This window comes from Aotus nancymaae, unplaced genomic scaffold (assembly GCF_030222135.1).
Source record: "Aotus nancymaae isolate 86718 unplaced genomic scaffold, 86718_ANA_hifiasm-v0.15.2.pri h1tg000040l, whole genome shotgun sequence".
In the NCBI taxonomy this organism is placed as follows: Eukaryota; Metazoa; Chordata; class Mammalia; order Primates; family Aotidae; genus Aotus; species Aotus nancymaae.
Genome location: NW_026988454.1, coordinates 16,938,194 through 16,965,697, shown reverse-complemented (window position 1 = coordinate 16,965,697; position 27,504 = coordinate 16,938,194). Strand labels below are relative to the sequence as shown.

The 27,504-nt window shown below is 43.0% G+C and overlaps 1 protein-coding gene across 2 annotated transcripts in view; it reads left to right on the top strand.

Moving 5' to 3' along the window:
• Window positions 1-27,504, top strand: part of MTHFD1L (methylenetetrahydrofolate dehydrogenase (NADP+ dependent) 1 like) — a 227,448-nt gene that overhangs the window by 88,639 nt on the left and 111,305 nt on the right. For both annotated transcript variants that reach the window (XM_064360573.1, XM_064360574.1), the window contains exons 17-20: window positions 5,448-5,524; window positions 9,671-9,811; window positions 12,494-12,562; window positions 22,943-23,054. In XM_064360573.1, the coding sequence (XP_064216643.1) occupies window positions 5,448-5,524; window positions 9,671-9,811; window positions 12,494-12,562; window positions 22,943-23,054 (399 nt within the window). The remainder of the gene's footprint in view (window positions 1-5,447; window positions 5,525-9,670; window positions 9,812-12,493; window positions 12,563-22,942; window positions 23,055-27,504) is intronic.

Here is a 27,504-nt window from a genome sequence, read left to right as displayed (position 1 = left end):
TAGCTGGAATTACAGGAGTGTGCCATGACGCTCAGCTAGTTTTTGTATTTTTAGTGGAGATGGGATTTCATCATGTTGCCCAGGCTGGTCTCAAACTCCTGAACTCAAGTGATCTGCCCGCCTTGGCCTCCCAAAGTGCTGGGATTACAGGCGTGAGCCACTGCACCCAGCCTGCAAACTTTTAAGGATACATTTTTAATTTTGAAATAAGTAATAACATTATAGAGATTTTGGAAATGTCTCAAAAGAATTTTAAAAACCTTGCTATACTAATAAAACTACTATTCATAGATTTTTGTGTGCATCTAGTTTTTTGGTATAACTCTAGTTATAACTTAAGTGTATAGATTTTATATCCTATGCATTTCATTTATGTCATAAGTATTTTATATTTTGTTGTCTCTTTGTTGTAATGGCCATTTTAAATACTCTAGAATATTCCTTTGTGGATGAACCACAGCTTACTTAAGCATGCCTCAGTTCTTGAAAACACCAATAGCATTTTAAATAATGGACATGAATACTTTGAGCATTTTATTAAGGAGCCTACATATTTTCTCTGAATTTTTTTTTGGAACTGGGAAGATTTATTATTAAAACATCGTGATGTCCAAAATGTATTGTCATCTGTTTTTTTTCCAAGGCATTTGTGATTTTATGTTAGTTTTCAAAACTGTTTTGGAGGTTTACTGATGACAGAAAAATCACGAAGGTGGAAATTACTGTATTTTTAACCAAACATGTGGAGGTGCTGAAAGAGAAAGTTTTATGCCAGTTGGCATTCTGCTGTTTCTGCTTTGGGGCTCCAGCCTGAGCAGCCATCAGAAACAGGGCAAGGGCTTAGACGTAGATCTTGGGAGAGAAAGTCTACATCATCTTTTGTACCTGGGGCTGGTATGCAGTTGGTTCCTCTCTGTGGAGCCAGGAAGGATTGAAACATTCTGTGGTTGTGAATCACTTTTAATGGAAGTGACAATTTACAAAATTATTCCAAAAAAGATTTGAATTCTGTTATTGTTCAGGGCACTGAAGTAAAGAAAACTTTATTGCTGTGGACAAGCTACCTGGGTCAGAGGAATTGGGAATGACATTTGATACGTAGTTTGGCTCTTATTGCCATGAATTAATATCAGAAATAGGACTCTTCATCAAAAGAATGGAGAACAGTTACTAGTAGGGTTTTTGGCTTAAACCTCGAGCTAACAGAGCCTTTGTGATGAGATTGGGTCTTTATTTGATTTGACAACTAGAGCAGGACACTCGGGCTGCAGGGGGGTGGGAATGAACCCTTCTTGTCAGGCCATATGGATGCTGCGCCATTTAATGACCACCCCCTCCTTTCAGCCTGTGTACAAGTCTGATGATTGTTTCATCTTACACCTCATAAGTTTAAAGGTCTCATGTTCCTGGAACCAGAGTGGGACAAGGAATCCACAGACCTTTCCAGAAATGCTTAACATAAGCAGAAGAAAATGTAGACATAGAGCCATTTTGTTACAGAGCACAATTTTGCACAGGTGGGCAGATTGGAGCCTCTGCCTCTCTGAGCATCCGAGCCCTTGGACCTCACAGGCTTGCCATTTCTCCATCTCCCTCTCATGCCCATCTCCTGGCCGTGGACCAAGGGTTCACTAGCCTCCCTCAGCCTCAGGGAATCAACCATTAGGTGGCTGGTTCCTTGCCCCAACAACATTCTAGGGAATCAGTACCGTGTCTTCCACTGGAGCCAAAACAGTGGACCTGCCCCTGATTTAACAGCTTGTACCACCAGGCTCTTAGCCAGTATTGGCTGTTCATCAGCCGTTAGGCACACTCTAGATGTTACTTAGGACATGGTCAGCTCTGTACTACTAAAGGGACTGTCTAGAGCAAAAAATAAGCAAACAGACCTCCCCCTACTGCCTCCACCCCCATCCCCACTGGCAGTCTCTATAGGATGCCTTATGTCAGAGACTGGCGCTGTCTTCACCTTTGTATCTCCGTACAGCTGGCTCAGGAGTAAGCACAAGTAATCCCTCAATACATAGCCCAGGAGCCAGTAAGTGTCTGTTATTCCATTTTTAGTTCTATCCTTCAGAGACCAAGAATTCCATTTTGGATCACTAACATAGGGTTACTTTCTAGTATCTTTCTTGTGGGCTGGAATTTAACCTCCACATTTCTTTATTCTTTCTTTTTTTGAGACAGTCTTGCTTTGTCACCATGCTGGAGTGCATGGTGTGACCTCAGCTCACTGCACCCTCTGCCTCCTGAGTACAAGTGATTCTCCTGCCTCAGCCGCAGCCTCCCAAGTAGCTGGGATTACAGGCATGCGCCACTGCACTCAGCTAATTTTTTTATTTTTAGTAGAGATGGTGTTTCACCATCTTAGCCAGATGGTCTCAATCTCTTGACCTCGTGATCCACCTGCCACGACCTCCCACAGTGCTGGGATTACAGACGTGAACCACCATGCCCGGCCAAATTTTTGTATTTTTAGTAGAGACAAGGTTTCACCATGTTGACTTGATTTCTTGACCTCATGATCCGCCTGCCTCGTCCTCCCAATTTGCTGGGATTGCAGGAGTAAGCCACCGCACCCGGCTAACCTCCACATTTCTTATGTATCACTGATGCTGTTACATGTCTCTTTCCCTACATAATCAAAATCCTAGTGGATTGCGAGACTCTCTGCTTCCTAGGCCATGTTAAAGGCACAGGTGGGCTTTGGAGGCCACTGATTCTAGTTGATCTTGCCAGATTTTTTTTTCTTGTTTTCGTTTCCTGTTTGCTAAATAAAAACAGCTGAATTTCTCTTGTTGATTTTAAAGAAATTTGATAAAAAGATCCCCTCAATCTGGTGCCAAGATTGTGCATACTACGTAGCAGGAAAGATGTTTTTACTTGATTGACTTTGCACCTTATATACATCTTGGGAAGAATAGGTGGCTGATGATACTATTGAGAAGCAGTCCTGTCATTTTGTATTTGCTCTGTGTATAGCTGAAAAACTCATAAAGGAGGTTTCTGTGTGTGTGTGACTGTCAGTTGGTGTCTGTGTGAGGTGTGAGTGTGTCTGAGTGTGTGTGTGAGAGAGAGGGAGCTTGTTATAAACACTAACAGCCGCCACGTCAGGGAGCAGCCACAGGCCAAGAGGGCAAGCTGGCCTGCTAGTGCTCTGCGTGTGAAAGAAAAGGTTAGCTTTCTTCATTGTACGGATGCCTACAGTCCCAAATACATAATTTCCATCACCATTTTCATCAGTGCCATATCGTGTACATTGAGTAAAATGGATCTAAGTTGTCAATGTGGACAGCTTGTTATTTGAAGCTGCATAAATTAGCAAAGTCAGTGTTCTGGTGTTGTTTTGTTGCAATGGTATTCACTAAATCAAATCTAATTTTCACAAAATGTAAATAACTGCAATTCTTGTTTTTTGTTATATTTTGTTTTGTTTTGAGACAGAGTCTTGGCCGAGTACGGCGGCTCATGCCTGTAATCTCAGCACCTTGGGAGGCTGAGGCAGGTGGATCACCTGAGGTCAGGAGTTCGAGACCAGCCTGGCCAACATGGTGAAACCCTGTCTCTACTAAAAATACAAAAAATTAGCCAGGTGTGGTGGCTGGCACCTATAATTCCAGCTACTCTGGAGGCTGAGGCGGGAGAATGGCTTGAACCCAAGAGGCAGAGGTTGTAGTGAGCTGAGATCACACCATTGCAGTCCAGCCTGGGCAACAGAGTGAGAATCTGTCTCAAAAAACAAAAAAGACACAAGCTCTCACTCCGTGCCCCAAATGGAAGTGCAGAGACACAATCATGGTCATTGTAGCCTCAACCTCCCAGACTCAAGCGATCCTTCCACCTCATTTTTTATTCTTTATTCCCACTGTTTCCCAGGGTGTTCTCAAATTCCTGGGCGATCCTCCCACCTTGGCCTCCCAAAGTGCTGGGATGACAGGTGTGTGCCACCATGCCCAACCAGCAGCTGAAAATTCAAATAGGCCAATGAGGAAAATGAAGAGAACTGGTGCCTGTTCTAATCACATGGACTTTTCCTCCCAATACTACTTTATTTGCTTTTGGTTTGTAAAATTGTGGTAAAATAGACATAACATAATATTTTTTATCCATTTGTCAGCACACAACTCATGGCATTAAATACATTCACAGTGATTACACTACCGTCACTATGCCCAGAACCTTTTCATCATCCCCAACAAAAGCTCCTTATCCAGTAAATAATTACTCCCCTCTTCTGTTCCTGCCTATTCTAAGCACCTGATGTAAGTGGACTCATATAGTATTTGCCTTTCTGTATCTGGCTTATTTTACTATGCGCAGTGTTTTCAACATCCATTCATGTATCAACATGGCCTTCTTTTACAGCCGTATGCTATGCCATTGCCTATCTGTGCCACATTTGGTTTATCCATTCACCTGTTGGTCTCTCTCCTTTTGACTATTTTGAATAGTGCTGCTCTGAAAGTGGGTGTACAGATATCTAAGTGTCTCCTTTCAGTTCTTTTGGGTAATACTGAGAAGGGAAGTTGCTGGGTTTTTTTTGTTTTTTTCAGTCAGAGTCTTGCTGTGTCATCCAGGCTGGAGTGCAGTGGCACGTTCTCGGCTCACTGCAACCTCTGCCTCCCGGTTCAAGTGATTCTCCTGTTTCAACCTCCAGAGTAGCTGGGATTGCAGGCAGGCACCACCACACTCGGCTAATTTTTTATTTTTAGTAGAGACAGGGTTTCACCATGTTGGTCAGGCCAGTCTCGAACTCGTGACCTCGTGATCAACCCACCTTGGCCTCCCAAAAAAAGCCTCTAAAAAAGGCTGGGATTACAGGTCTGAATCATGACATCCAACCTGCTGGTTGTTTTATGTTCCACCTTTTGAGAAAAGTGGAATGTCCTCTGTGACTTGGGTTTCATCGTAACACCCCTTATCTTCCTGTGGCACTTATCGCTAGTGGTTATTTTCTCTTTCTTTCTTTCTTCTATTTTTTTTGAGATAAGAGTCTCATTCTGTCTCCCAGGCTGGAGTGCAGTGGCGTGATCTCAGTTCACTGCAACCTCCACCTCCGAGTTCAAGCAACTCTCCTGCCTCAGCCTACTGTGTAGCTGGGATCACAGGAGCCCACCACCATGCCTGTCTAATTTTTGCATTTTAGTAGAGACAGCTTTCACCATGTTGGCCAGGCTTGTCTTGACTCCTGACCTCAAGTGATCCCCCACCTTGGCCTCCCAAAGTGCTGGGATTACAGGCGTGAGCCACCATGCCCCGCCTCTAGTGGATGTTGTTTTGTTTATTTGATTCTTTCTCTGTGTCTACCCACTAGGCGGTCAGCTTGGGGGAGCCTGGCCTTGTCTCTTTTACCCTCTGCAACTTCCTGAGCATCAGAACAATGTCAGACATACACCAGGTGGCGGGTCCATATTTGCTAACTGAAGAACTAATCTGTTCTCTTTCAGTATTGGATACCAATGACCGATTTCTACGAAAAATAACCATCGGGCAGGGAAACACAGAGAAGGGCTATTCCCGGCAGGTAGGTGGTGCTTTCTTACTGGGATTGGCTCTGTTCTTATGTCCGTTTCCACTGGCCCGGGAGCTCACTCTTTGCCTTTCTCTTCTCATCCCCAACCTGTTGTGGCCAGTGGTTCTCCCACTGTTTCATGCTCTCAGCAGGGCTGGGAGAGGATCAGAAGATACAGAGGCTCCAATGTCTTTTTTACCAACTTTTCCATGTATGTTAATTTCATTTTTTTTTCATGTATATTTCAAATTGTGTTTCTAGAAAGAGCTGCTCAGGGTGTTCCTTGAATATAAATTCTTACTTACTTTATTGGGAACCCACCCAGATAATACTACATCTGCATAACTGATAAAAGAAAATCTCAGACACATTACTCAAATTTTACATATCAAAGAACAAACACCTAATTATTAGACTTTATAGCAGGAGGAGTTTTTTTTTTTTTTTTAAAGGATAGTGGCTTATTACTCATACAGAAAATGCAGAAGAAAAATTATGATGTCTGCCTTTACTCTAATAGATTTTTCATGTGTGTCAATGGCACTTAGGGAATATAAATTAATTCCATGATTTTTCGTCCAGGCACAATGGGCTTCTAAATTGTGTTGTATTTTTTCTCTTTTTTTTTTTGAATTGGTTATAAACTTTACATTTTAGAACAGTTTTAGATTTATGTCCTTTATGTTGTCTTTATTAGTGAAAGAAGAGTCACTTGTACTATAATAACCAATCCTTATACCAGATAGACTTGTGACCTTTTGAAATGTCTTGAATTAAAAAGTGAATAAATACAGACATTGCCTTAAGAAGAGAAACTAAGTTCATGGACCTCCTCTCCTACCTGTCCTGGAACTTACACATACACACACACAGATTTCCAATATCCATGCTAGCAAACTGGAGAATCATTGCCATGAAGTTTTAGAAATTTCTGAAAAATAGGAAGATGGAATTAGATTGATGGAGAAAAGGACAGCCCAAACAATAGTGGGCTTAGATCCTTAACAAGCATTCTTGCTTTTCATGTTCCTCAGCCTCTCCTGCTGAAGTGGGAGTTTTATAAGAAAAGAGGTTATTCCCTTTTTTATTTATTGCTGTATTCCCTATGCTCAGAACAGAACTTTGTTACATATAGTAGTAGGTGTTAAGTAAATATCTGTCCAACAAATGAGTAGAATAAGTAAGACAGTTTATGGATGCAGAAGTAAAATGCCAACATGGAAGGATATTCACGAGTAGTCATAAAACTGCAGACTGAAACAATCGAGTATCATTTACCTAGGAGTTTATCAAGTAAAAATAGTAGATACTAAATGCTAGTGAGGATGCAAGGAAATGGGGATGTGGGAGTAGAAATTCTTTTTTGATGAGTTTGTTATTACTAATATTTGAAATGATCCAACCATTACAACTTTTGGAGTAAAAGTATTTTAATAGAAAGAAGAAGAAGAAGATGTGTTAGATGCAGAAAAACTTCTGTGTATTAGGATATCTGTTGTGGCATTATTTACTGTGGTGAAAATTTGAAACAATCCAAATGTCCAACAGTAGGAATGATTGCATATATTTGGTTTGTCATTTTGTATCATGGGAGAGTTGAAATTAATCAATGTCTGTATAGGTGTCGTGATGAGAGTAGAGAGCTCTCATACCCATTGGAAAGGTTTTAAAAACCATTTTAAAAATTTGAAGTAAAATACTGACATTGTAAACGTGTTTATGTTAAGAAAAACCCAGCGTGTTTACTCACATTCTGGGCACTTATAGCTTATTTATGTATATAAGTGCCTAGAGTGAAAAATAGAAAGATGTATAGGGCATTAGTTGCCTGTGGAAAGAGGATTGGGAATGAAAGCGAGTGTTGAAAAGGCCCTTTCTCTGCATATTTTTGTGCTGATTAGGCACTGGAAAGATGGAAGATTCACAGTGGCCTTCAAGTGCCTACCCTGTGCATTGTATTAACATTTCCATTATTTACATTAGCACATTTCGTTTGTAAAGCTGATTTACAAATGAGGAAATTGGGACGTTATGTTAAAAATCTTGCCCAAGGCTATATCTTGTATTGCTTTGTGCATAGATATTTTTAAGTAAAAAGGGATTATAGTGTATTTAAGAGTTTTAACTGCTTCTTATTTATCTCAAGACTGTAGTGAAGACAACTTTTTAGGTCAATAAAGGTAGATCTGTAGCAACAGTTTTAATGGCTACGTCATGTCTCATAGAGGTACCTTAATGGATTCAACCAGTGTTGGTGAGCACGTAGACTGCAGTTTGGGGCTATCACAAGTAAGCTGTAGTAAGTATACACACATTTTTGTGTGTGTACTTGTTGGCAATACCCTTAGGATATTATTCCAGAGGTATGCTTACAGAGTCAGAGTATACAAATTTCAGATGTTGACATTTATTTTGACAGTACCTTCCGGGAAATTCATATCAATTCACATCCGAGCCAACAGCCCACATTGGCCTTTGTTTAAATTTGTGCTAAATCCCTCATTTGCCCTATCGTGGTTGTTATGCATTGCATGCCTGTATCAGAATATTTCATGCGATCCATAAATATATACACCCACTATATACCTATGAAATGAAAAAGTAAATCAATAAACCTGTGATAAGCTGATAAAAATTTTATTTGCATCTTTATTTGATTTTGAAAAATTTTATTTGCAAAACAAAATGAGCAGCCTTACACTATGCACATCATTTAGTCATTAAAGTGAATAAATGATATTTCACTTCACCCAATTGGTTTCATTTTTTGATGCTCCAGATGTGGAATTTTGTAATTGTAGCAATTAGAAATGAAGATCTTGAATATGGATTATATATTCTTATTTACACAGCTAATATTTCAAGAATATGTCAAGTTTCATGTTTTGTATAGAAAATCTCAATATTTTTTAGTCATTTTCTCATATGCACTGCTAATAATGGAATGGTAGTATAGAGAACCCTAAATTTCATACAATGAAAAACCACTTATGTTTGAAATGAGTTATATTGAGAATGCAATAATTGAATATAGTTGTATATGACTTCCAGGTAATATTTTTTCACTAAATCAGTGCCTAATGCAATCTCAACCAGAAAGTAGCCAGAAAGCTCCTTATTTCCTTCATTTCCTCACTTGTCAGTGATGGAAATGGATAATAAAATGTCTCATAAGGTGATCCCACCAGGGCTCAGCCATTCTTTCTCTGTGTAGGCTTGAACTTGTCTGGCTCACCCTCCCCTTGGAAAGAAGAGAATTAAACTGGGATGTAATGAAGTGGTTCTGTCCAGAGGAACGTTCCTAGTGGCTGAATTAGGAGGAGGAGGAAGTACACACTCCTGTGTCCCTTTGATTTCATGTTGGACTTTGTACAAATATGGAGCCAGAGCCAAGAGATGGGAACAGGAAGTCTTAGGAACTTTTTGCAAAAAGTCTCTGCTCTCGAAGCTTTCACTATTGAAAGCTTCAAGATCTGATGTGGCCATACCCTCCTGGGCAGCTTGAGTCTGTGCCACCAGTTGACTGGAGTGCCCTCCCTGCTGTGTTGAGATCCAGATCTGGGATCATAGACGCACATGCAGGAAGCCAGCATCTTTCACTGCCCCTTATCTCCGTGCCAGACAGACAAATGCAGACTCCTTGACAGACCGGTTACTGACAGGGAAGAAGGTCCATAGGCTGGTCATTAATTGATTCAATGTGTATTGCATGCCTGCTGGGTTTCATGCTCCATGCTCTGAATTCAGAAGTGAACCTGCCTAATACAGTCCCTGCCTTCATGGCACTTATGGTCCAGTGGTAGAGACACATCCTAGGCAGATAACGACATTAGTAATCAATTAAGTATGAGACATGCTACAACAGCAAACCATGTGGTGGCGCTGTGAGCGGGTGTGACAGGGGCCTAACCCAACCCACCCTTTGCTGAACAGAGCATGGCAAAGAGCATGTTCCCCCTGGGACACCACCCTAGGGAGCACCAGGCACAAACCTGCATGGTCTAGACACGCAGAAAAGTGATGGGATTGCATTCATGGCCTTTTGAGGATAGACTCCCTGGGCCTGCAGTTGCTTCATGGCTGAAACCCAGCTCCTTGTGGGAACGGCCATCCCAGTGGTGCTGTCACTGACCACTACCTGTGCTTGGGCTGGTTCAGGCGCAGTTTGACATCGCGGTGGCCAGCGAGATCATGGCGGTGCTGGCCCTGACGGACAGCCTCGCGGACATGAAGGCTCGGCTGGGAAGGATGGTGGTGGCCAGTGACAAAAGCGGACAGCCTGTGACAGCAGATGATTTGGTGAGTGTTTCCAATCCAGAAGCTCCAGGGAGTGGGCTGTCCTTGTTCTTTGTTACCGGAAGAAAGGTTTTCTTCCTTTTATCAGTGGGTGTAATGAGGATCCAGAAGTTTCCACACACACATTTCTTCCCTCACGAGCACGTCTGACCGCTTCCTCGTGTTCTCATAGTCATATATGATGTGCTTACACCTGGCTGCACCAAAACATGTGAAATTGATTTCAGGAGCTTTCCACCATCCTTGCTAATCCTGATCTCTGCTTCTGTCTGGGCTGGGAAGGGGTCATCCCCTTACAGTCACTTGGTAGCTTTTAAAAAATATGCCACTGGCCGGGCGCACTGGCTCCCGCCTGTAATCCTAGCACTTTGGGAGGCTGAGGTGGGTGGATCATGAGTCACGAGTTCAAGACCAGCCTGGCCAAGATGTGAAACCCTGTCTCTACTAAAAAATACAATAAATAGCCAAGCGTGGTGACAGGTGCCTGTAATCCCAGCTACTCAGGAGCCTGAGGCAGGAGAATTGCTTGAACTTGGGAGGCGGAGGTTGCAGCGAGCTAAGATTGTGCCACTGCACTCCAGCCTGGGTGACAGAGTAAGACTCCATTTAAAAAAAAAAAAGTGCCATTTATGCCTGCCTGAAATTAAGATTGAATCACATTTCCAATGAACAGAAGGAAGGGGCTCTGCTTTCATGAACAGGAAAATAAAGTTAAAATTGGCACATTTCTGGCAACAGCCTGGCATATTATTTAAGTTGGAGCCTTACATTTGGGTTTCATATTGTAAAAGCAAATCTCTACCTTAATCAGTCTTGCTTTTCTAGTTCCCCTTTGAGTAGTGCAATGCTTTCTGTAATGCTTTCATGGTTACCTTTTTGGTTACCTGTTTTTCATCTGCTTTTGAAGAACTGAATCTGACTCATCTCATAGGTCTTGTTAAGTAACTTCAAAGATCAATTTATGTCAGCAGTCTATGGAATATTTAGTATAAAACTTAAAGAGAAAACCCTCAGGTTGCTATACAAGTGCTGCTTTATTAAAATTACCCAAATCTCACTATTTCTATCTAAACTAACATACTGTAGTTTCTGTCTAAATACATTGCTATTTTATTAATTTGTATAGCAATAAATATGTATCAGGAACAGTTTTGAAACTTAATCCTCAAATACTACTTTCTTAAATTTATTTATTTGCTTATTTATTTTTATTTTTATTTTGAGTCGGAGTTTCACTCTTGTTTCCCAGGCTGGAGTACAATGGCACGATCTTGGCTTTCTGCAACCTCCACCTCCCAGGTTCAAGTGATTCTCCTGCCTCAGCCTCCCAAATAGCTGGGATTATAGGTGCCCACCACCATGCCTGGCTAATTTTTATATTTTTAGTAGAGACAGCATTTCACCATGTTGGCCAGGCTGGTCTTGAACTCCTTAGGTGATTTGCCCACCTCAGCCTCCCAAAGTGCTGGGATTACAGGTGTGAGCCACCATGCCTGGCCCTTAAATTTATTTTTGTGTGAGTGTATGCTAAAAATCTTGAATCTGGAAGAAACCCAAAGCTTAGTCTTTTTCATTATCTTTTGTGTTTTTGTCTTTTACTTATCTCTCGTGTTTCTTGTTTGCACAAAGTACCTTATTTATTCAAATTGTGCTTCATCCAGTGGGAGCTATCGAGAGTTGGCCACCCATAGAAAATTGAGGGAGGATTTTAGGAACTGCTCAAAGTTTCTGCCACATGCATGATTCTGACATACCCTGGAAGAATGCATCCGAGCCCTCCCCACGTGAACACAGAGCATGGAATGCTAGCAGGCACAGAGGGTGGCAGAGCTTGCCTGGCACGTGACAGCAGAAGCACTGAGATGTGTCCCAGAAAAATGAGCAGGTGGAAACCTACCTGAGACATCCAACAGAAACGTCTCATTTAACTTCTCTCCTTTAGTTTTTTGAATCAGTTTCTTTGGTTGGGAAGTATAAGCAAGGACAGTGTGCAGAGAAGTAGGCAAACTCCTCCTCTTCTTCCACCTGCTCTGCATTAGCACAACAGGACGACTCTCATGGAGCCCTTCCTGTCCTGCAGCTTTCTTCTTCTTCTTCTTCTTCCTTCTTCCTTCTTCCTTCTTCCTTCTCCTTTTTTCTTTCTTTTTTTTTTTTTTTTTTGTGAGATGGAGTCTCGCTCTGTTGCCCAGGCTGGAGTGCAGTGGCACAATCTCGGCTCACTGTAACATCCGACTCCCGGGTTCAAGCAATTCTCCTGCCTCAGCCTCCAGAGTAGCTGGGATTACAGGCACATGACACCATGCCTGGCTAATTTTTGTTTTTTTTATTAGAGATGGGGTTTTGCCATGTTGGCCAAGCTGATCTCAATATCCTGATCTCAGGTGATCCACCCACCTAGGCCTGAAAGATTTGTTTTATGGAGAACCTCATAATCATCATCAAGGAAGGTTTTGGAAGAAGGGCAAACATCCTTCAAAATACTACTTCCCTCACCATTCACATCCTAGAATGACTGACATCATTCTCAGCTCTGGTGGGGAGAGGTGGACAGAGCCAGCAGCACTGTCCCCTGAGGCCTGGGGTTGCCTGTAGGGACACCCACCCAAGAAGCAGGCTGGAGCGAAGTGCCATCCATTGCCTGGATAATCTTTTGTTAGGAATCTAATGTTTTTCTCTCGTCCTCAGGGAGTGACAGGTGCTTTGACGGTTTTGATGAAAGATGCAATAAAACCAAATCTGATGCAGACCCTGGAAGTAAGTGGTTTTCTTATTATATTAATTGTTTGTATTAACTGGATTGCCACACAATGTGAGCATTTTTAGCCAATACAAGGCAGGCATAGAGCACACAATGTGCCTTTGCATGGCAGCAATGTGCTTTGCAATATCAGGCAGAAAGAGTGAGGATCCAGTTATGAACCTGTATTGGTTTGTTTAGACATTGCTGTAAGGAACTACCTGAGACTGGGTAACTGATGAAGAAGGATCAGGATAACTTCTTGGTCAACCAAAAAGAAATTTAAAGTGTATTCATAGCTTCTTTAATATGAGTCGTGTGTTGGCTTAATTGACCTGAGTAGAAACTTACAATGTCAATGTCAATCTAATATTTCAGTAGGTTGTATGGCTATGCTTATGTTTTCTGTTTACCCTTAATCTCTCATAATCATTGAGTTGTGGATTTTGTGGTTTGCTTTTTTGTTGTTGTTTGTTTGTTTCCAAGCAAAATACAGTAAATGCCAAGAAATGCTTTCCAGAAAAGCATGCTGTACTCCATTTGTGTAAGGATATTATTTTTGTAAATGACATGCCCTGCTCTTGTCTTCATTGAACTTAAATGTTTTGTCACGTTATCTCCATTTTAATCTAGTTTTCTAGTCACTAGTCATACTTTTTTGATTTTGCAATTGTCTAATTCCCTACTCCTTGCTAGTGAGACCTCGGGGTTTGGGCCCAAACAGAGAAGCACTTTCTGGGCACGTTGAGTAGAGACAAGTGGAAGGATACGGTTAGAGGAATGGGGGACAGTGGTGTCCTGGTGAGGGTTCCAACAGCACTCTGAGAAAGAAGAATTCCTGGGTTATAGCATTTGCCAGTTTCCATGGTATAACTGATCCCACCATGGCCAATCCCCAGCACCCTTTCATGTCAGTCAACATGGGAATTGGGAGAAAATTTGTGCTATCAAGTGGTACAAATGGGCTGTTTGTCCTCAAGCTGCAGTGGGACAAGAGGAGCTGCTGGAGGTGACCAGAGGGCAAATAATGTTGGGGGAACACAGCAGCAAGGCAGGTGGAATATCAGTCTGTTCATTCTATTCATTCAGCTGATAGAAAGCTGAGTTTGGCCAGGTGCGATAGCCTATGCTTGTAATCCCAGAACTTCGGGAGGCTGAAGGGCATGATCACTTGAGGTCAGGAGTTTGAGACCAGCCTGGCCAACATGGTAAAACCTGTCTCTACTAAAAATATAAAAATCTGCTGGGTGTGGTGGCATGCACTGGAAGTCCCAGCTACTTGGGAGACTGAGGCTGGAGAATCACTTGAACCTGGGAGGCAGAGGTGGTAGTGAGCCGAGATTGTGCCACTGTACTCCTGGGTGACGGAGTAAGACTCTGTCTCAAAAAAAAAAAAAAGAAAACTGAGTTTGAATGTTCACTGTGCCATGTACTAACCATAATCTGGGGCAAATTATTTCATATTTCATCCTCAATTTTCTCCCCTGTAAAATGGTCAAAGTAGCAACAACTAACTCGCTAGAGTTATGGTGAAGATTAAATATTTATTTAAAGCATCACATGGACCAGTGCAATATAGTAGGGGCTAAGAATACAGCAGAGCACTATTCAACGTCCCAGCCTTCTTGAACCTCCACTTCAGTGAAGGAGGCAGGCAAAAGGCAAATCAGTAAACACACAGCATGTTATTTGGTGGTAAGGTCTGGAGAAGAAAAATCAGAGACCAGGAGGGGCAGAGTGACGTGGGGTGTGTGTCTGTGCCTGCCCGCCTGTTAAAGCAGTACCAGCACAGAGCTGAGTAAACCAAGGGGGTGAGCCATGCATGTGTCTTGAAGAGCATGTGGACAGACGGTTACCTTGAGTGCAGTGGCCTTGGGCAGCAATGTGCTTTGCAATCTCAGGCAGAAAGAGCAAGGATCTGGTTAGTAACCTGTGTTAGTTCATTCTCGCATTGCTATAAGGACTACCTGAGACTGGGTAATTGAAGAAAATTGGTTTAACTGGCTCACAGTTCCACAGGCTTTACAGGAAGCATGGCTGGGGAGGCCTCAGGAAACTTACATTGTGGTGGAAGGCGACGGGGAAGCAGACAGGTCTTCATATGGCAGAGCAGGAGAGAGAGAGCACAGGAGGAAGTGCTACCCACTTTTCAACAACTAGATCTCGTGAGAACTCACGATCGTGAGAACAGCAGGGGAAGATCCACTCCCAGGATCCAGTCACCTCCCACCAGGCCCCTCCTCCGACATTGAAGATTATAATTCCACATGAGATTTGCGTGGGGACGCAGGGCCAAACTGTATCAGAACCAATATGACAGAAATGGGGGAACCGGCCAGGCACCGTGGCTCACACCTGGAATCCCAGCACTTTGGGAGCACAAGGTGGGCAGATCTCTTGAGGTCAGGAGCTTGAGACCAGCCTGGCCAACATGGTGAATCCCGTCTCTACTAAAAATACAAAAAAAAAAACCTAGCCGGGCGTGGTGGTGCATACCTATAATCCCAGCTACTTGGGAGACTGAGGCAGGAGAATTGCTTGAACCCTAGAGGCAAAGGTTGCAGTGACCGAGATTGCACCACTGCACTCCAGCCTAGGCAACAGAGTGAGACTCTAGCTTTTAAAAAAAAGAGAGCAGAAAGGAATGAGGGGACTATTTCTGAAGGTGCCCAGTGAGGTTGCTACCTGAAGGTGTCTTCTGAGCTAAGGAAGGGAGGACTGAACACCTTTAAACAGGTGCCTTCAGCCCTGGGGGAGGGGGAGGGGTGCAGGATGCACAGGTGCCAAGGCCACACCCTTCTGCTGCAGGTTGCCCTTCCCATCTTTCCTTTCCCTGATCATTCTGCCAGCATGCACTTGTCCTCAGACGTAGGCCATCTTCAAAAGTAAACAAAAACATTTTAAAAGCCTCCCACCCCCCTGCATCCTCATCTAGCTCCTGCCCGGCTCTTGTCTGTCATTGGGGTCTCCATGTTGACTGACCTTGGGTTCCACCTCTCCTGACTGCCCTTGTCCGGGTCACTTGCCCCCAGAGACACCAAGTCTTTGTTTCTCTGCCCTCCTCGGAGAAGCTCAGCAGAGTTTGACAGCTGCCCGTCTTCCTTCAGTAGCACCTGGTTCCTCTGGCATCAGGGGTCCTTCCCTCCCCAGGCCTGCTCGCTGCTCCTCCTCAGCTTTGCTGGCTTCTCTCATGACCCCTCACTTTTCTCACCCCCTTCTCCTCCAGGATTATCCAGTTGATGACTCCCAAACTCTTGTTCGGAATCTCATGAACCTGGAATTTCAGACTTGCAGGTGTAGTTACCAGGAGCCACGTGGGTGGGTAAAAGCCATTTCAAACTGATACATAAACTAGGTCCCACCTTCCACTTCCTTCCTACCTCACTTCTTCCCTGAAACCTACCCAGTCATTCAGAGCAGAACCCCAGGATGATCCTGGAGGCATGTTTTCCCTTCCCCTCTCCTCTCTCCATCCCTGCAGAGTCATCCTTGATTACATGACTGTTCTGTCCACAGTGCTGGATGCCTCCTTCCTACTTCAGCCGCCAGCATGCCCCACCCGCAGCAGTGCAGCAGCCTCCCAACTAGCCTCTCTGCTCCTACTCTTTTCTTCCAAAATGCTCTCCCTCCTCAGCAGCCATAGAGATTGAAACCTAATTAAGTCCTGTTGCTTTCTGGCTTAGAGTCCTTCTATGATTTACCCATGTTTCCACCCTGCTCTGAAAAGCTCCTGGGATCTGGCCCTGGCCCCTTCCCCCTCCCTGTCCCTTATTCTCATCTCTCATCCTCTGCCCAGCCGCTTTGCATGGCTGACACCACTACCTGGGCCACTTCCTGATATTCGCATGTCCAGCTCCTTCACCTCCCTCAGGTCTCATGTCACGTAAGCATCAGCTGCTCAGGGAAGCCACAGGAAGATGCAGCCCCCACCCCTCTGTGCTGTCATTACAGTGCATGGCAGAATGCTGAGAGCTTCCTATCTCCTTGTTTTCTGGATTTCTCCTGCCACCGGGATGAGAGCAGGACCTTTTCCATCCTTCACCACCATATCTCCAGCTCCTAGAAACTGCCTGACACCTATCAGAGGCTCAGTAAAGACTTGTTGAATAATTAAATGAATGCTTATTATATTTACTACATTCTCCTAAAAATACATATTTTTTTTCTATAGCCATGTGTCACTAAAAAAATACATTTATTAATAAATAAGGCCAGGTGTGGTGGCTCACCCCTGTAATCCCAGCACTTTGGGAGGCCGAGATGGGCAGATCACGAGGTCAGGAGTTCGAGACTAGCCTAACCAACATGGTGAAACCCTGTCTCTACTAAAAATACAAAAATTTGCTGGACATGATGGTGCATGCCTGTGATCCCACCTACTCAAGAGGCTGAGGCAGGAGAATCGCTTGAACCCAGGAGGCAGAGGTTGCAGTGAGCCGAGATCATGCCACTGCATTCCAAGCAAGACTCCATCTTAAATAAATAAATAAATAAATAGATAAGAGAGAAAAAATATGAAGATATATGATATTCTTTCATAACACTTCTCCCTCAAAGATGAATACTTACTATTTGGGATCATAATTTTCTTGTTTTAAATAATTCTTCTATTAGAAATCACTCACACTCCTGAGATATTTCCCACTCTAAAAACCCGAGAAATAGAAAGTGTAGCTTCCATTTAACGAATGAGTTAGTGGACTGGGTTGTCCAAGCAGTTCTTATTGCCTTCACTTTTGTTTTCTTCCTAAGGGTTCTGAATCTCTGATGTATCAGCACAGAAATAACAGGTTTAGATTACATTACAAAAAGTACCCAGACGGGGCACAGTGGCTCCCTTGTGTAATCCCAGTGTTTTGGGAGGCCAAGCCAGATGAATCACCTGAGTTTAGGAGTTTGGGACCGGCCTGGTCAACATGGTGAAATCCTGTCTCTACTAAAAATACAAAAATTTGCTGGGCGTAGTGATGTGCACATGTAGTCCCAGCTCCTGAGAAGGCTGAGGCAGGAGGATCACTTAAACCCGTGAGGTGTAGAACCCGTGAGATCACGCCACTGCACTCCAGCCTGGGTGACAGAGTGAGACCCTGTCTCAAAAAAAAAAAAAAGTGCTCAAACTGTTGATATTCAGGACTGGGATTGCTAGGGACAGAAGAGGGAATTCTTTAGACTACTCTAGAAGGACATAAGGACTCCTCATCCTGTACAAAGTGTGAAGGTACATAGTTTATTGTAAGCCAGAAAACAGAGAAATCCACAGTAACTATTCTACATTCTTCCACGAGACGATTACCTGGACTTGGGTTTTGTTTCTGCATCTGTCACTTGGCGAATGAAGATACCATCTTCAGGATGTTCCGTGTCATCCATTTCATGTAAGCCATAGGCTGTTTTAAGATTACTTTAAAAGATATGGACCTGTTTACAAAATAAAACAGCATTCACTTAAAATATTTACACACATGGACTCTTCTACCCTGATCCTGTGCTGTCACTCTGGGTTTTATGTATTTAATCAGTGACTAGGAATCTACCTCCGCAGATTGTTTAAAAGTCATTGACTAGTATGCGGATTATGCTTTCCTGCTCACATTTGACCGCACTTGCTTGTTAGTTTCCTAGGAGGTCATCAAGGGCTACGTCATTGCAGGTTGCCAGGAGACCAGTAGCTCTTAATCCTGACTGCACTTGAGAAGCTCCTGGGAAGATTTAAGAATATTGATTGATGCCGGCCTCCCCATCAGACCCAGTGAACGTAATGTCTAGGGGTAAGGCTTGGGGACCCCAGGTGATTCTCATGTATAGCCAGGCTGAGGAAGAGTTATGACAAGAAAACAATGAGAGCTCTTAACGTTTTCCCACAGGTTAGCCACGTGTGGTGTTGATGGAAACCCCACATGCTAGAGCACACTGTCCATTGTGGCAGCCACTGGACACGTGGTCATTTCAATCTACTTGAATTTAAATAAAATTTGGAATTTGGTTCTTCAGTCATTTTAGCCACATTTCTATTGATACATTTGTTTATTTATTACTGTTCATATTTAAGTGCTTAAAACTCTGGTAAGCTAACAAGTAATTGAAATATTACTCCTTTGAAGTGTTTAAAAGGGCCATATGGAGACTATGCATAGCAAGATAGTTCCTGCCTTATTTTCCTGAGTGTTCTGTGTAGAAAATAAAGCCCAGAATTCAAGATAAATGTGTTTATGCCTTTGAGTTAGTCATAGGATTTTTTTTTTTTGAGACGGAGTTTCACTCTTGTTACCCAGGCTGGAGTGCAATGGTGCGATCTCGGCTCACCGCAACCTCCGCCTCCTGGGTTCAGGCAATTCTCCTGCCTCAGCCTCCTGAGTAGCTGGGATTACAGGCACGCGCCACCGTGCCCGGCTAATTTTTTGTATTTTTAGTAGAGACGGGGTTTCACCATGTTGACCAGGATGGTCTCGATCTCTTGACCTCGTGATCCACCCGCCTCGGCCTCCCAAAGTCATAGGATTTTTTAAGCAGCATGTTTAATTTGATGTACTGTATTTTTTTTTTTTTATGAGATGGAGTCTCACTCTGTTGCCCAGGCTGGAGTGCAGTGGCATATTCTCGGCTCACCGCAAACTCCGCCTCCCAGGTTCAAGCAATTCTTCTGCCTCAGCCTCCTGAGCAACTGGGATTACAGGTGCATGTCACCACACCTGGCTAATTTTTTGTATTTGTGATAGAGACAGGTTTCACTGTGTTAGCCAGGATGATCTCAATCTCCTGACCTCGTGATCTGCACATCTTGGCCTCCCAAAGTGTTGGGATTACAGGTGTGAGCCACCCACTGCACCCGGAGTTGTACTGTATCTGATAGCCATATCCATCTTTGAGTGTGCAAGTATGTGTGTGCCTGTATCTGGAAGTATAACAATGACGTTCCAATATTTTTCTTTCTCCAACTCCATACTGGGAGTTTTAAAACCAGAGCCCTAATCTTGGCTTAGTTATTAATTTCCTTTGTGGCCTTAAAGAACTGCCTTAGCCCTCTCTGGACCTTAACTTTCTGAGTGAAGAAATTGGCCTCTTTGTGCTCTCAGCATTATCTGATTCTGTGATTTCTAGCTAAAGCTACATTTATACGAATACATAAACTGTTTTTGCAAAGTGAAGAGTATCATAGTGGTTATCAGAGGTGGAGGGGGATTGGAGAAGTTGACTAAATAATACAAAATTCCAGTTAGACAGGAGGAATAAGTTTTCATTATCTATTACACAGCAAGGTGACTGTAGTTAATAAAAGTGTATTGTTGCTGGGTGCTGTGGTTCACCCCTGACACTTTGGGAGGCTGAGGTAGGTGGATCACCTGAGGTCAGGAGTTTGAGACCAGCCTGGCCAACATGGCAAAACCCGGTCTCTGCTAAAAATACAAAAATTAACTAGGTATGGTGTTATGCACATGTAGTTCCAGCTACTAGGGAGGCTGAGGCAGGAGAATTGCTAGAACCCAGGAGGCGGAGGGTGCAGTGGCATGAAATGGTAGCACTGCACTCCAGCCTGGGTGACAGAGCAAGACTCTGTGTCAAAAAAAAAAAAAAAGGTGTTGTATAATTTTTAAATGTTAAAAGATTAGATTTTAAATGTTCTCTCTAGAAAGAATGATAAATCTGTGAGGTGATGGATATGTTGGTTAGCTTGATATAATCATTCCACGGTGTATACATATATTAGATCAGTACCTTGTTCTCCATAAATATGTACAATTATTATTCATCAGTTAAAAATAAAAAATGCTTTTGCTAATAGGTTTAGTATCCTGAAAAATATGAGAGTGTCTTCAAAGGATAAAAGTCCTTTGCTTTTCTAAAGTAAAATGTTCCTGAGGACCTCGTAGCTGTTTGGAGTGGTTGTCCCAGGAACAGCAATGTGCTCGTGCGGATTCAGCCCCCACCGCCTGTGGCCCCTGGAGACCCGTGCTGGGTGCTTCTCAAACAGATGGCAGCCTGCAGCTGAGCAAAGCCAGCTGCCCATCCAGGGTGGAGCCTGTGACCTTGTCCTCATTAAGCTTTGACCAGCTCCACTAGCTTACTATGGGCAAGGACATCAGAAGTCCAGCAAGGTTAGGAGGTGTTAGAGACATAAGCTTTTTAAAATATGTTTTCTTCAGAACACTTAAAAGGTTTATCTAGATAGAAGTGAGAAAACACAGAGATATAAACACCAAACATATATATTTATGTATCTATAAATATGTGTCCCTGGGTTTTATTTATTTATTTTTGAGTTGGAGTGTTGGTCTGTCATCCAGACTGGAGTACAGTGGCGTGGTCTCAGCTCACGGCAACCTCCACCTCCCAGGTTAAAGCAAATCTTGTGCTTCAGCCTCCCAAGTAGCTGAGCTGGGATTTCAGGAGCACACCACCGCTCCCTGCTAATTTTTGTATTTTTAGTACGGGTTTCACTGTGTTGGCCAGGCTGGTCTCAAACACCTGACCTCAGGCAATCCACCTGCCTCGGCCTCCCAAAGTGCTGGGATTACAGGCGTGAACCCTCACAGCCAGCCTCTGTTCCCTGGGTTTTATAGTCCTGGGTTCATTTCCATATACATCTGTGTGACCCGATCAGGGCCCTATATTCTCCCTCCTGAGGACTTTTGGGGAGAAAGGTAAATAGAGTGGTATAATAGCTTGTGCTAAGTCCCTTAAAAAAAGAAAAAAAAAGAAAGGTAAACAGAGAACTCACATGGTGGTTTTGATTATACTCTCCCTTTTTCATTCTCACGAGTTTTCTTTCACTTCTCTTCTTCCTGTTTTGTTCACCTTCTCATCTTTGAAATGTGGTTGGCTAACAGCCCGTCATGCTTCCTGGGAATTTTCTGTGGCTCACAGCGCCCCACCCCGACCCCTACTCCCTGCCTTCCTTCATGTCAGTGAAAGGGCAGCCTGTGTTTTCATAGGTGGAGCCAAGGCTTCATATGCACAGACCCCAGTGGCCCTGGCTAGGATATGAATAACACCAGACCATTTTAATGCCTGCAGATGAATTCTTTTTAGATAGGGGTAAGGTCTATCCAAAAAGGAAAAAGTGCAGAAATGGCATTAAAAATGAATATAGACAGATTTTGTTCAAATAACTAAACTCCAAAATTTTTGATGATTCTCTTATTTTGTCCTTTTTATTAGTGTGAATTATAGTAGCATTTTACTATGAGTGAAATTTTTCTTTGCTTTTGTTATCTTTTTTCTTTTTATTTGTTTTTGCTTCTGTTATCTTAATAGTTAACAGATTCCTTTTTTTTATTTGTTTGTTTGAGATGGAGTCTCCTGTCGTACAGGCTGGAGTGCAGTGGTGTGATCTCACTGCACACCTCCATCTCCCAGGTTCAAGCGATTCTCCTTCCCCAGCCTCCCGAGTAGCTGGGATTATAGGTGTGTTCCATCACGCTGGGCTAATTTTTGTATTTTCAGTAGAGACGGAGTTTTGTCATGTTGGCCAGGCTGGTCTTGGTCTCAAACTCCTGACCTCAGATGATCCACCTGCCTCATCCTCCCGAAGTGCTAGGATTATAGGCATAAGCCACTGCACCTGGGCATTTAACAGATTTCTAACATGTAAGATAATTAAACAAGAAAGACTTAAATGGAACTTTTAAAAATCGAAAGGACACTTTTATTATTAAAATATCAACAGCCTATAAATGTAATTATTCTGTGACTAGCTTGCCATGACTTCCACATAATCTCAGCTCACTGCAACCTCCACCTCCTAGGTTCAAGCAATACTCCTGTCTCAGCCTCCAGAGTAGCCAGTATTATAGGCATGTGCTACCACACCTGGCTGACTTTTGTATTTTTAGTAGACACGGGGTTTCACCATGTTGGCCATGTTGGTCTTGAACTCCTGACCTCAGGTGATCTGCCCATCTTGGCCTCCCAAAGTGCTGGGATTACAGGTGTGAGCCACCTCGCCTGGCCAATTATATTGATTTTTATGGTTACCTTTTCTTGAATGGAATCTTTTCTTGATTAAAAAAATAAATAAATACAGCTCTTTTACCATCAGGGTTTAATTCCATTGTTTTTAAAAATATAGTGCACAATAACATAAAATATGGTAAATAATGTATTTCATGGCCATTGAGACAACTAACAAAATGACTTAACAGTATTTTGGAAGGAAATGACTGTATTCTCACAGTTTTGTCTCTCAGATTCAGAACTAAATGTAGAGTGACATTTTTCTAGAATCTGTAGGGAATTTGGTCCTCTGATTGAATCAGGGTGTTTTGACTGTCTTTGAATGATTTATGCCTTAAATATGCAGTGTTAATAAAAGCTTTCCCACCTTGTTTGCCCCAAATTGATCTTGGTTTCCATGCTTCCATTGTCTTTTGGGATTTTGATTTGCTCTTCCATTTCTCTAGGGGACACCTGTATTCGTGCATGCGGGCCCGTTTGCTAACATTGCTCATGGCAACTCTTCAGTGTTGGCTGATAAAATTGCCCTGAAACTGGTTGGTGAAGAAGGCTTTGTAGGTAAGTTATTTCTTTTAAATTTAGTTGTTGTTGGATGTTGAAGAAATCTTAAGGTTGCTGACTGGGTTGGAGTGATATCTATACTGACATGAAATCTATTCTTTCAGGTCCCCTCTTTCATAGATGGTCTCAGTAACAGAAAAGCACTGAGGTCTGGTCTGTACTCATGAAATTCTGCTTGTGCTTGAATCGTAGATTCTGGTATCAAGCACATACGGGTTTGAGTATAAACTCTGACTCTTGCAGACTGAGTGATGCTAACACATTTAAATTACTACTGAGCTTTGGTTTTCTGGTGTGTAAAATTGTGATAAAAATATTGTATCAAACCCTTTAGGCTTTTTATGAAAACTAAACGAGATATTTTAGTCATTCAGCAAATGTTTTTTGAGAACCTACCACTTAGAAGGCATGCTCCTCAGAGCTAGGGATCCGGTGGTGAGCAAAACAGATAGGCAAAGTGGCACGTGCCTGTAATCCCAGCTACTCAGGAAGCTGAGGCAGGAGGATTGCTGGAGCCCAGGAGTTAACATCCAGCCTGGGCAGCATAGCAAGATCCTGCCTCTGTGAATAAATAAAAATTAGAACAACCAGCCTTAGTCCCTGCACTTGTGGAGCATACTGTCTAATAATAATTTAATAAGAGAAAGTGCTCATCGACTGTCAGCCATTACCACCCTTACTACGTAGTACTGATAACTTGAAGTCCTGGGTTTATTTCCATATACAGTTTCTCCTTGTTTTTTGCGAGCTAATGTAGGAGAGATACCCAACCAATAGACTTAGAAACGTTCATTGGTAGGACAGTACAACTTTTGCTGCTGTCAAGCTCTTTGTAGAACCTGTTCTTCTTTGGCTTTTCTTGCATATTCCAGCTAGAAAGAAGGGGCAACTCTCTTAGATACTTAGTCAGTGCCAGCCCCAGTCCCACCCATGATATTAAGGCAGCAAGGAAACAAAGACAAAACCAAAACAGGCATCCATGAAAGAGTCCCTTAATCTGACTTATGAGGGATTGCACTGGCAGATTTCCCATGCTAACAGATAATTCCCATTAACCATATGAATGCTTATAATCAGGGATAGCAATCTCTTCTTTCACTCTTATCATCAGCCTCAGATCAAACCCAAAAGATTTATTTTATTAGAAAAGAGTGTGCTGGACAAAAGAACTTAGCACTGCATTTTAGGCTCAGACATCACAAAGTTCATTCAGGGTTATTGAGACTCTTAAGAATTCCTTGTGGACAGGCAGTCAGGATCAGATGAGGCTTGATGGAGTTCCATTCCTCCACGATCTGTATTCTGCAGCTCTCATGTACTTTGCTGCTTCAATAGCAAATCCACTGCAGGAGTGGCTAGACGTGCTGTCTAAGTGGATGTGCTCAATTGATCGCTGCCTAATTGCAGAAATAATGGACGAGGAGGCTGGGTGAGGGCGGGCATCGCAAAGCTGGGTGCTTAAGTGAAGTGGTGGTTCTGATGCATCAGCTCTGCAAATAAAGTCACTTCTAGAAGGAAGCACTCTGTTTTATGCTGACAGAGATCTCTGCGTGTACCAGGTCTTACTTTGTCAAACACATATTTATAAAGTACATGTTATCACGGCAGAATATTTTTCAAGATATAAACTGATGATGTATGCAAAACAAACGGGCTATCTGTGTGACCTTGAAGAAGCCATTAGCCTCTCTGGGTGTGTCCCTTGTAGATAATCTCATCTGAAAAATGAGAAGTTGGACCAGATGAGGAGTTGGATATGGATAGCCATGGACTCAGAGGTAGAAGCTGTGGAATTGGAGCCCTGACTGGTAGTGTGTTTTAATTTCTCTAGGGCTCAAGTTTTTATTTAATAAAGAGAGAATGCCTGTGTGACTTGCAGTATTTTAATGAATAGGATCAAGTGAGAAAGTGCTTCATAAAACATGAACTATACACAGGTCAGGACTTGTGCTAATTCTTTCTATGATCCCATCTAGTCTAAGATGCTGTAAGTGGGGGAATTTTTCATGAGGATGGAATCTGTCCATTGCCAGATGGTTCAAAGGGCAAGCCCTAAAGTCAGGTTTTACCTCAACTGCTTGCAAGTCACATATAACATTGGACACATTAACCCTTCTCTTCCTTGGCTTCCTTACTTGCAAAATAGGGCTTTGGATAGGGCTTCCCTCTCGAAAGGACTTGGTAGGTTTGAAAAGTGTCAGTGAGACCATGCAGGTCGGGTGGAGTCCTGGCGCCTGACGCTTGGTAAGACTCAATTCCTCTTAGCCACCCCTGGTTGTCACTGTTGCCCCAACTATTGATACATTACTGATAGAGGTCACATTTTCTTTTTTCTCTAGATCTTTGTTTTTGGATGATTTTGTTTTTAGTTGTTATAAAATACACATAACATAAAAGTTACCATCTTCACCATTTTTGAGTGTACATTCAGTAGTGAAGTACACCCACATTGTTGTGCAACCAAGCTCTAGAACCAGAGTCCTGTGCCCATTAAATATTCCTCATTCCCCTGCCCGCAGCCCCTGGCCGCGCCCTTCTACTTTCTGTCTCAATGAAGTTGATACCCCATGTGAGTGGAATCATGCAGTATTTGTCCTTCTGTGACTGACTCATTTCACTTAGCATAATGTCTTCAAGGTTCATCCATGTCGTAGCAAGCATCAGAATTCTCTTCCTTTTAAGGCTGAATAATATTCCATCATGTGGATAGACCATACTTTGTTAATCCACTCATCCTTCATTGGACATTTGACTTGTTTCCACCTTTCTTGGGAATAATGTTGCTATGAACATAGATGTATAAATAAATTTTAATGTCTGAAAACCGTGCTCTATTATGTCTAAATATGTGATGGCAATGACTTATATATTCATAAATATGTACCATGGAACTCTAGCCCTGTAATGTTGAACTCTCACGAAGGTGGTGTGTCCATACTGCGACTCCATTGGAATGCTGGTGGCAAAGCCAGGATATGGGACAGAGGGGACAGGGCGTGGTCAGGAGACAATGTTGCTGGCTGCACAGGCGGTGTATCGGACAGTGGGAATGGGGCATGGTCGGGAGACAACATTGTTGGTGGCAAAGCCCATGTATCGGACAGTGGGAATGGGCTGTGGTCAGGAGACAGTGTTACTGGCGGCACAAGCGGTGTATTGGACAGTGGGAACGGGGCGTGGTCAGGAGACAGTTCTTTGCCCATTGCTTGGTCAAGCCTGCTCTGTGGGTCTAGTTCATTCCTTGCCCTTGGATGAAGTTTGTAATAGTTACAAACTTATATACTTTTATAAGTTTATAAAACTATTATAACTGAGGTTAATATCTAGTCCCTCTAACATACACATTTTTTAATTGGTCTCGTCACTTTCAACCATAAGAACAGACCCTAAAATTAAAAATGTATATCCAGTTTTATGTCAAAACCAAAAACTCCAAATGTTACTCAGACCTGAGCTTCTCTCCTCCCCCATCTGGGCCTCCTCTGGCTGATAGTGGGAAGGGGAATGTAGCATTCTGTCACCCTGGTCTTGCATTTAGGCTGGCCCTGGTCCCTGTTAGGTTGAAACTTTGGAGTGAGATGGTGCCCATGTGGCCTCTGCCACCAAGGTCCTCACGCTTTTGGCAGAAGCCCTCTGAGCAGTACCTCATTTAGACTTTCCTACCTCTAGTTCCACACCTGGTCTCAGGTACCACAGACCTCTGACCTCTGGTCAGGGACATACCTTGAGTCACTGTGGCTTAAGAAAAGGGGGAAGTGGGGAGGCCAAGGAGGGTGGATCACCTGAGGTCAGGAGTTCAAGACCAGCCTGGCCAACATGGTGAAACCCCATCTCTACTAAAAATACAAAAAAAATTTAGCTAGGCCTGGTTATAGGCACCTGTAATCCCAGCTACTCAGGAGGTGGAGGCAGGAGAATTTGAACCCAGAAGGCGAAGGCTGCAGTGAGCTGAGATCACACCATTGCACTCCAGCCTGAGCAACAGAGAAAGATTCTGTCTCTAACAAAAAATCAGTAAAGGGGGAGGTGGCTTCACATCCTCTTCATTGGGTGCTGGGAGGGGAGGTGGATGTGGCACACTGATTACTTTCTTTGAAGAAATTCTTCCCTGGGTTCTAACCTGTCAACCCTTTTGAAGCCTCAGTGGGTTAAGGCACGCAAAATCTGTTTCAAACTGCTTTACAAACCCTGCCAGGTCAGCCAGTACCATCCTTTGGCATGTAAGCAAATTGACACCGATTCAAGGCCCGAAACAAAAGTGAGACAAAAAGAGCTTCATTTCAACATCCTTCTACAAATGTTAAATGCAGTCAGCGCACCTGAGGTGTATCTGTAGTCTGAGCAGGAGTTCATGTTCTTCAAAAAGTTGTTTATAGTAGACTATCTTTATGACCTCATAATAGGGAAAGATCTCTTCAAATCTGAAAAGCTCAAACCGAAGAGAAAA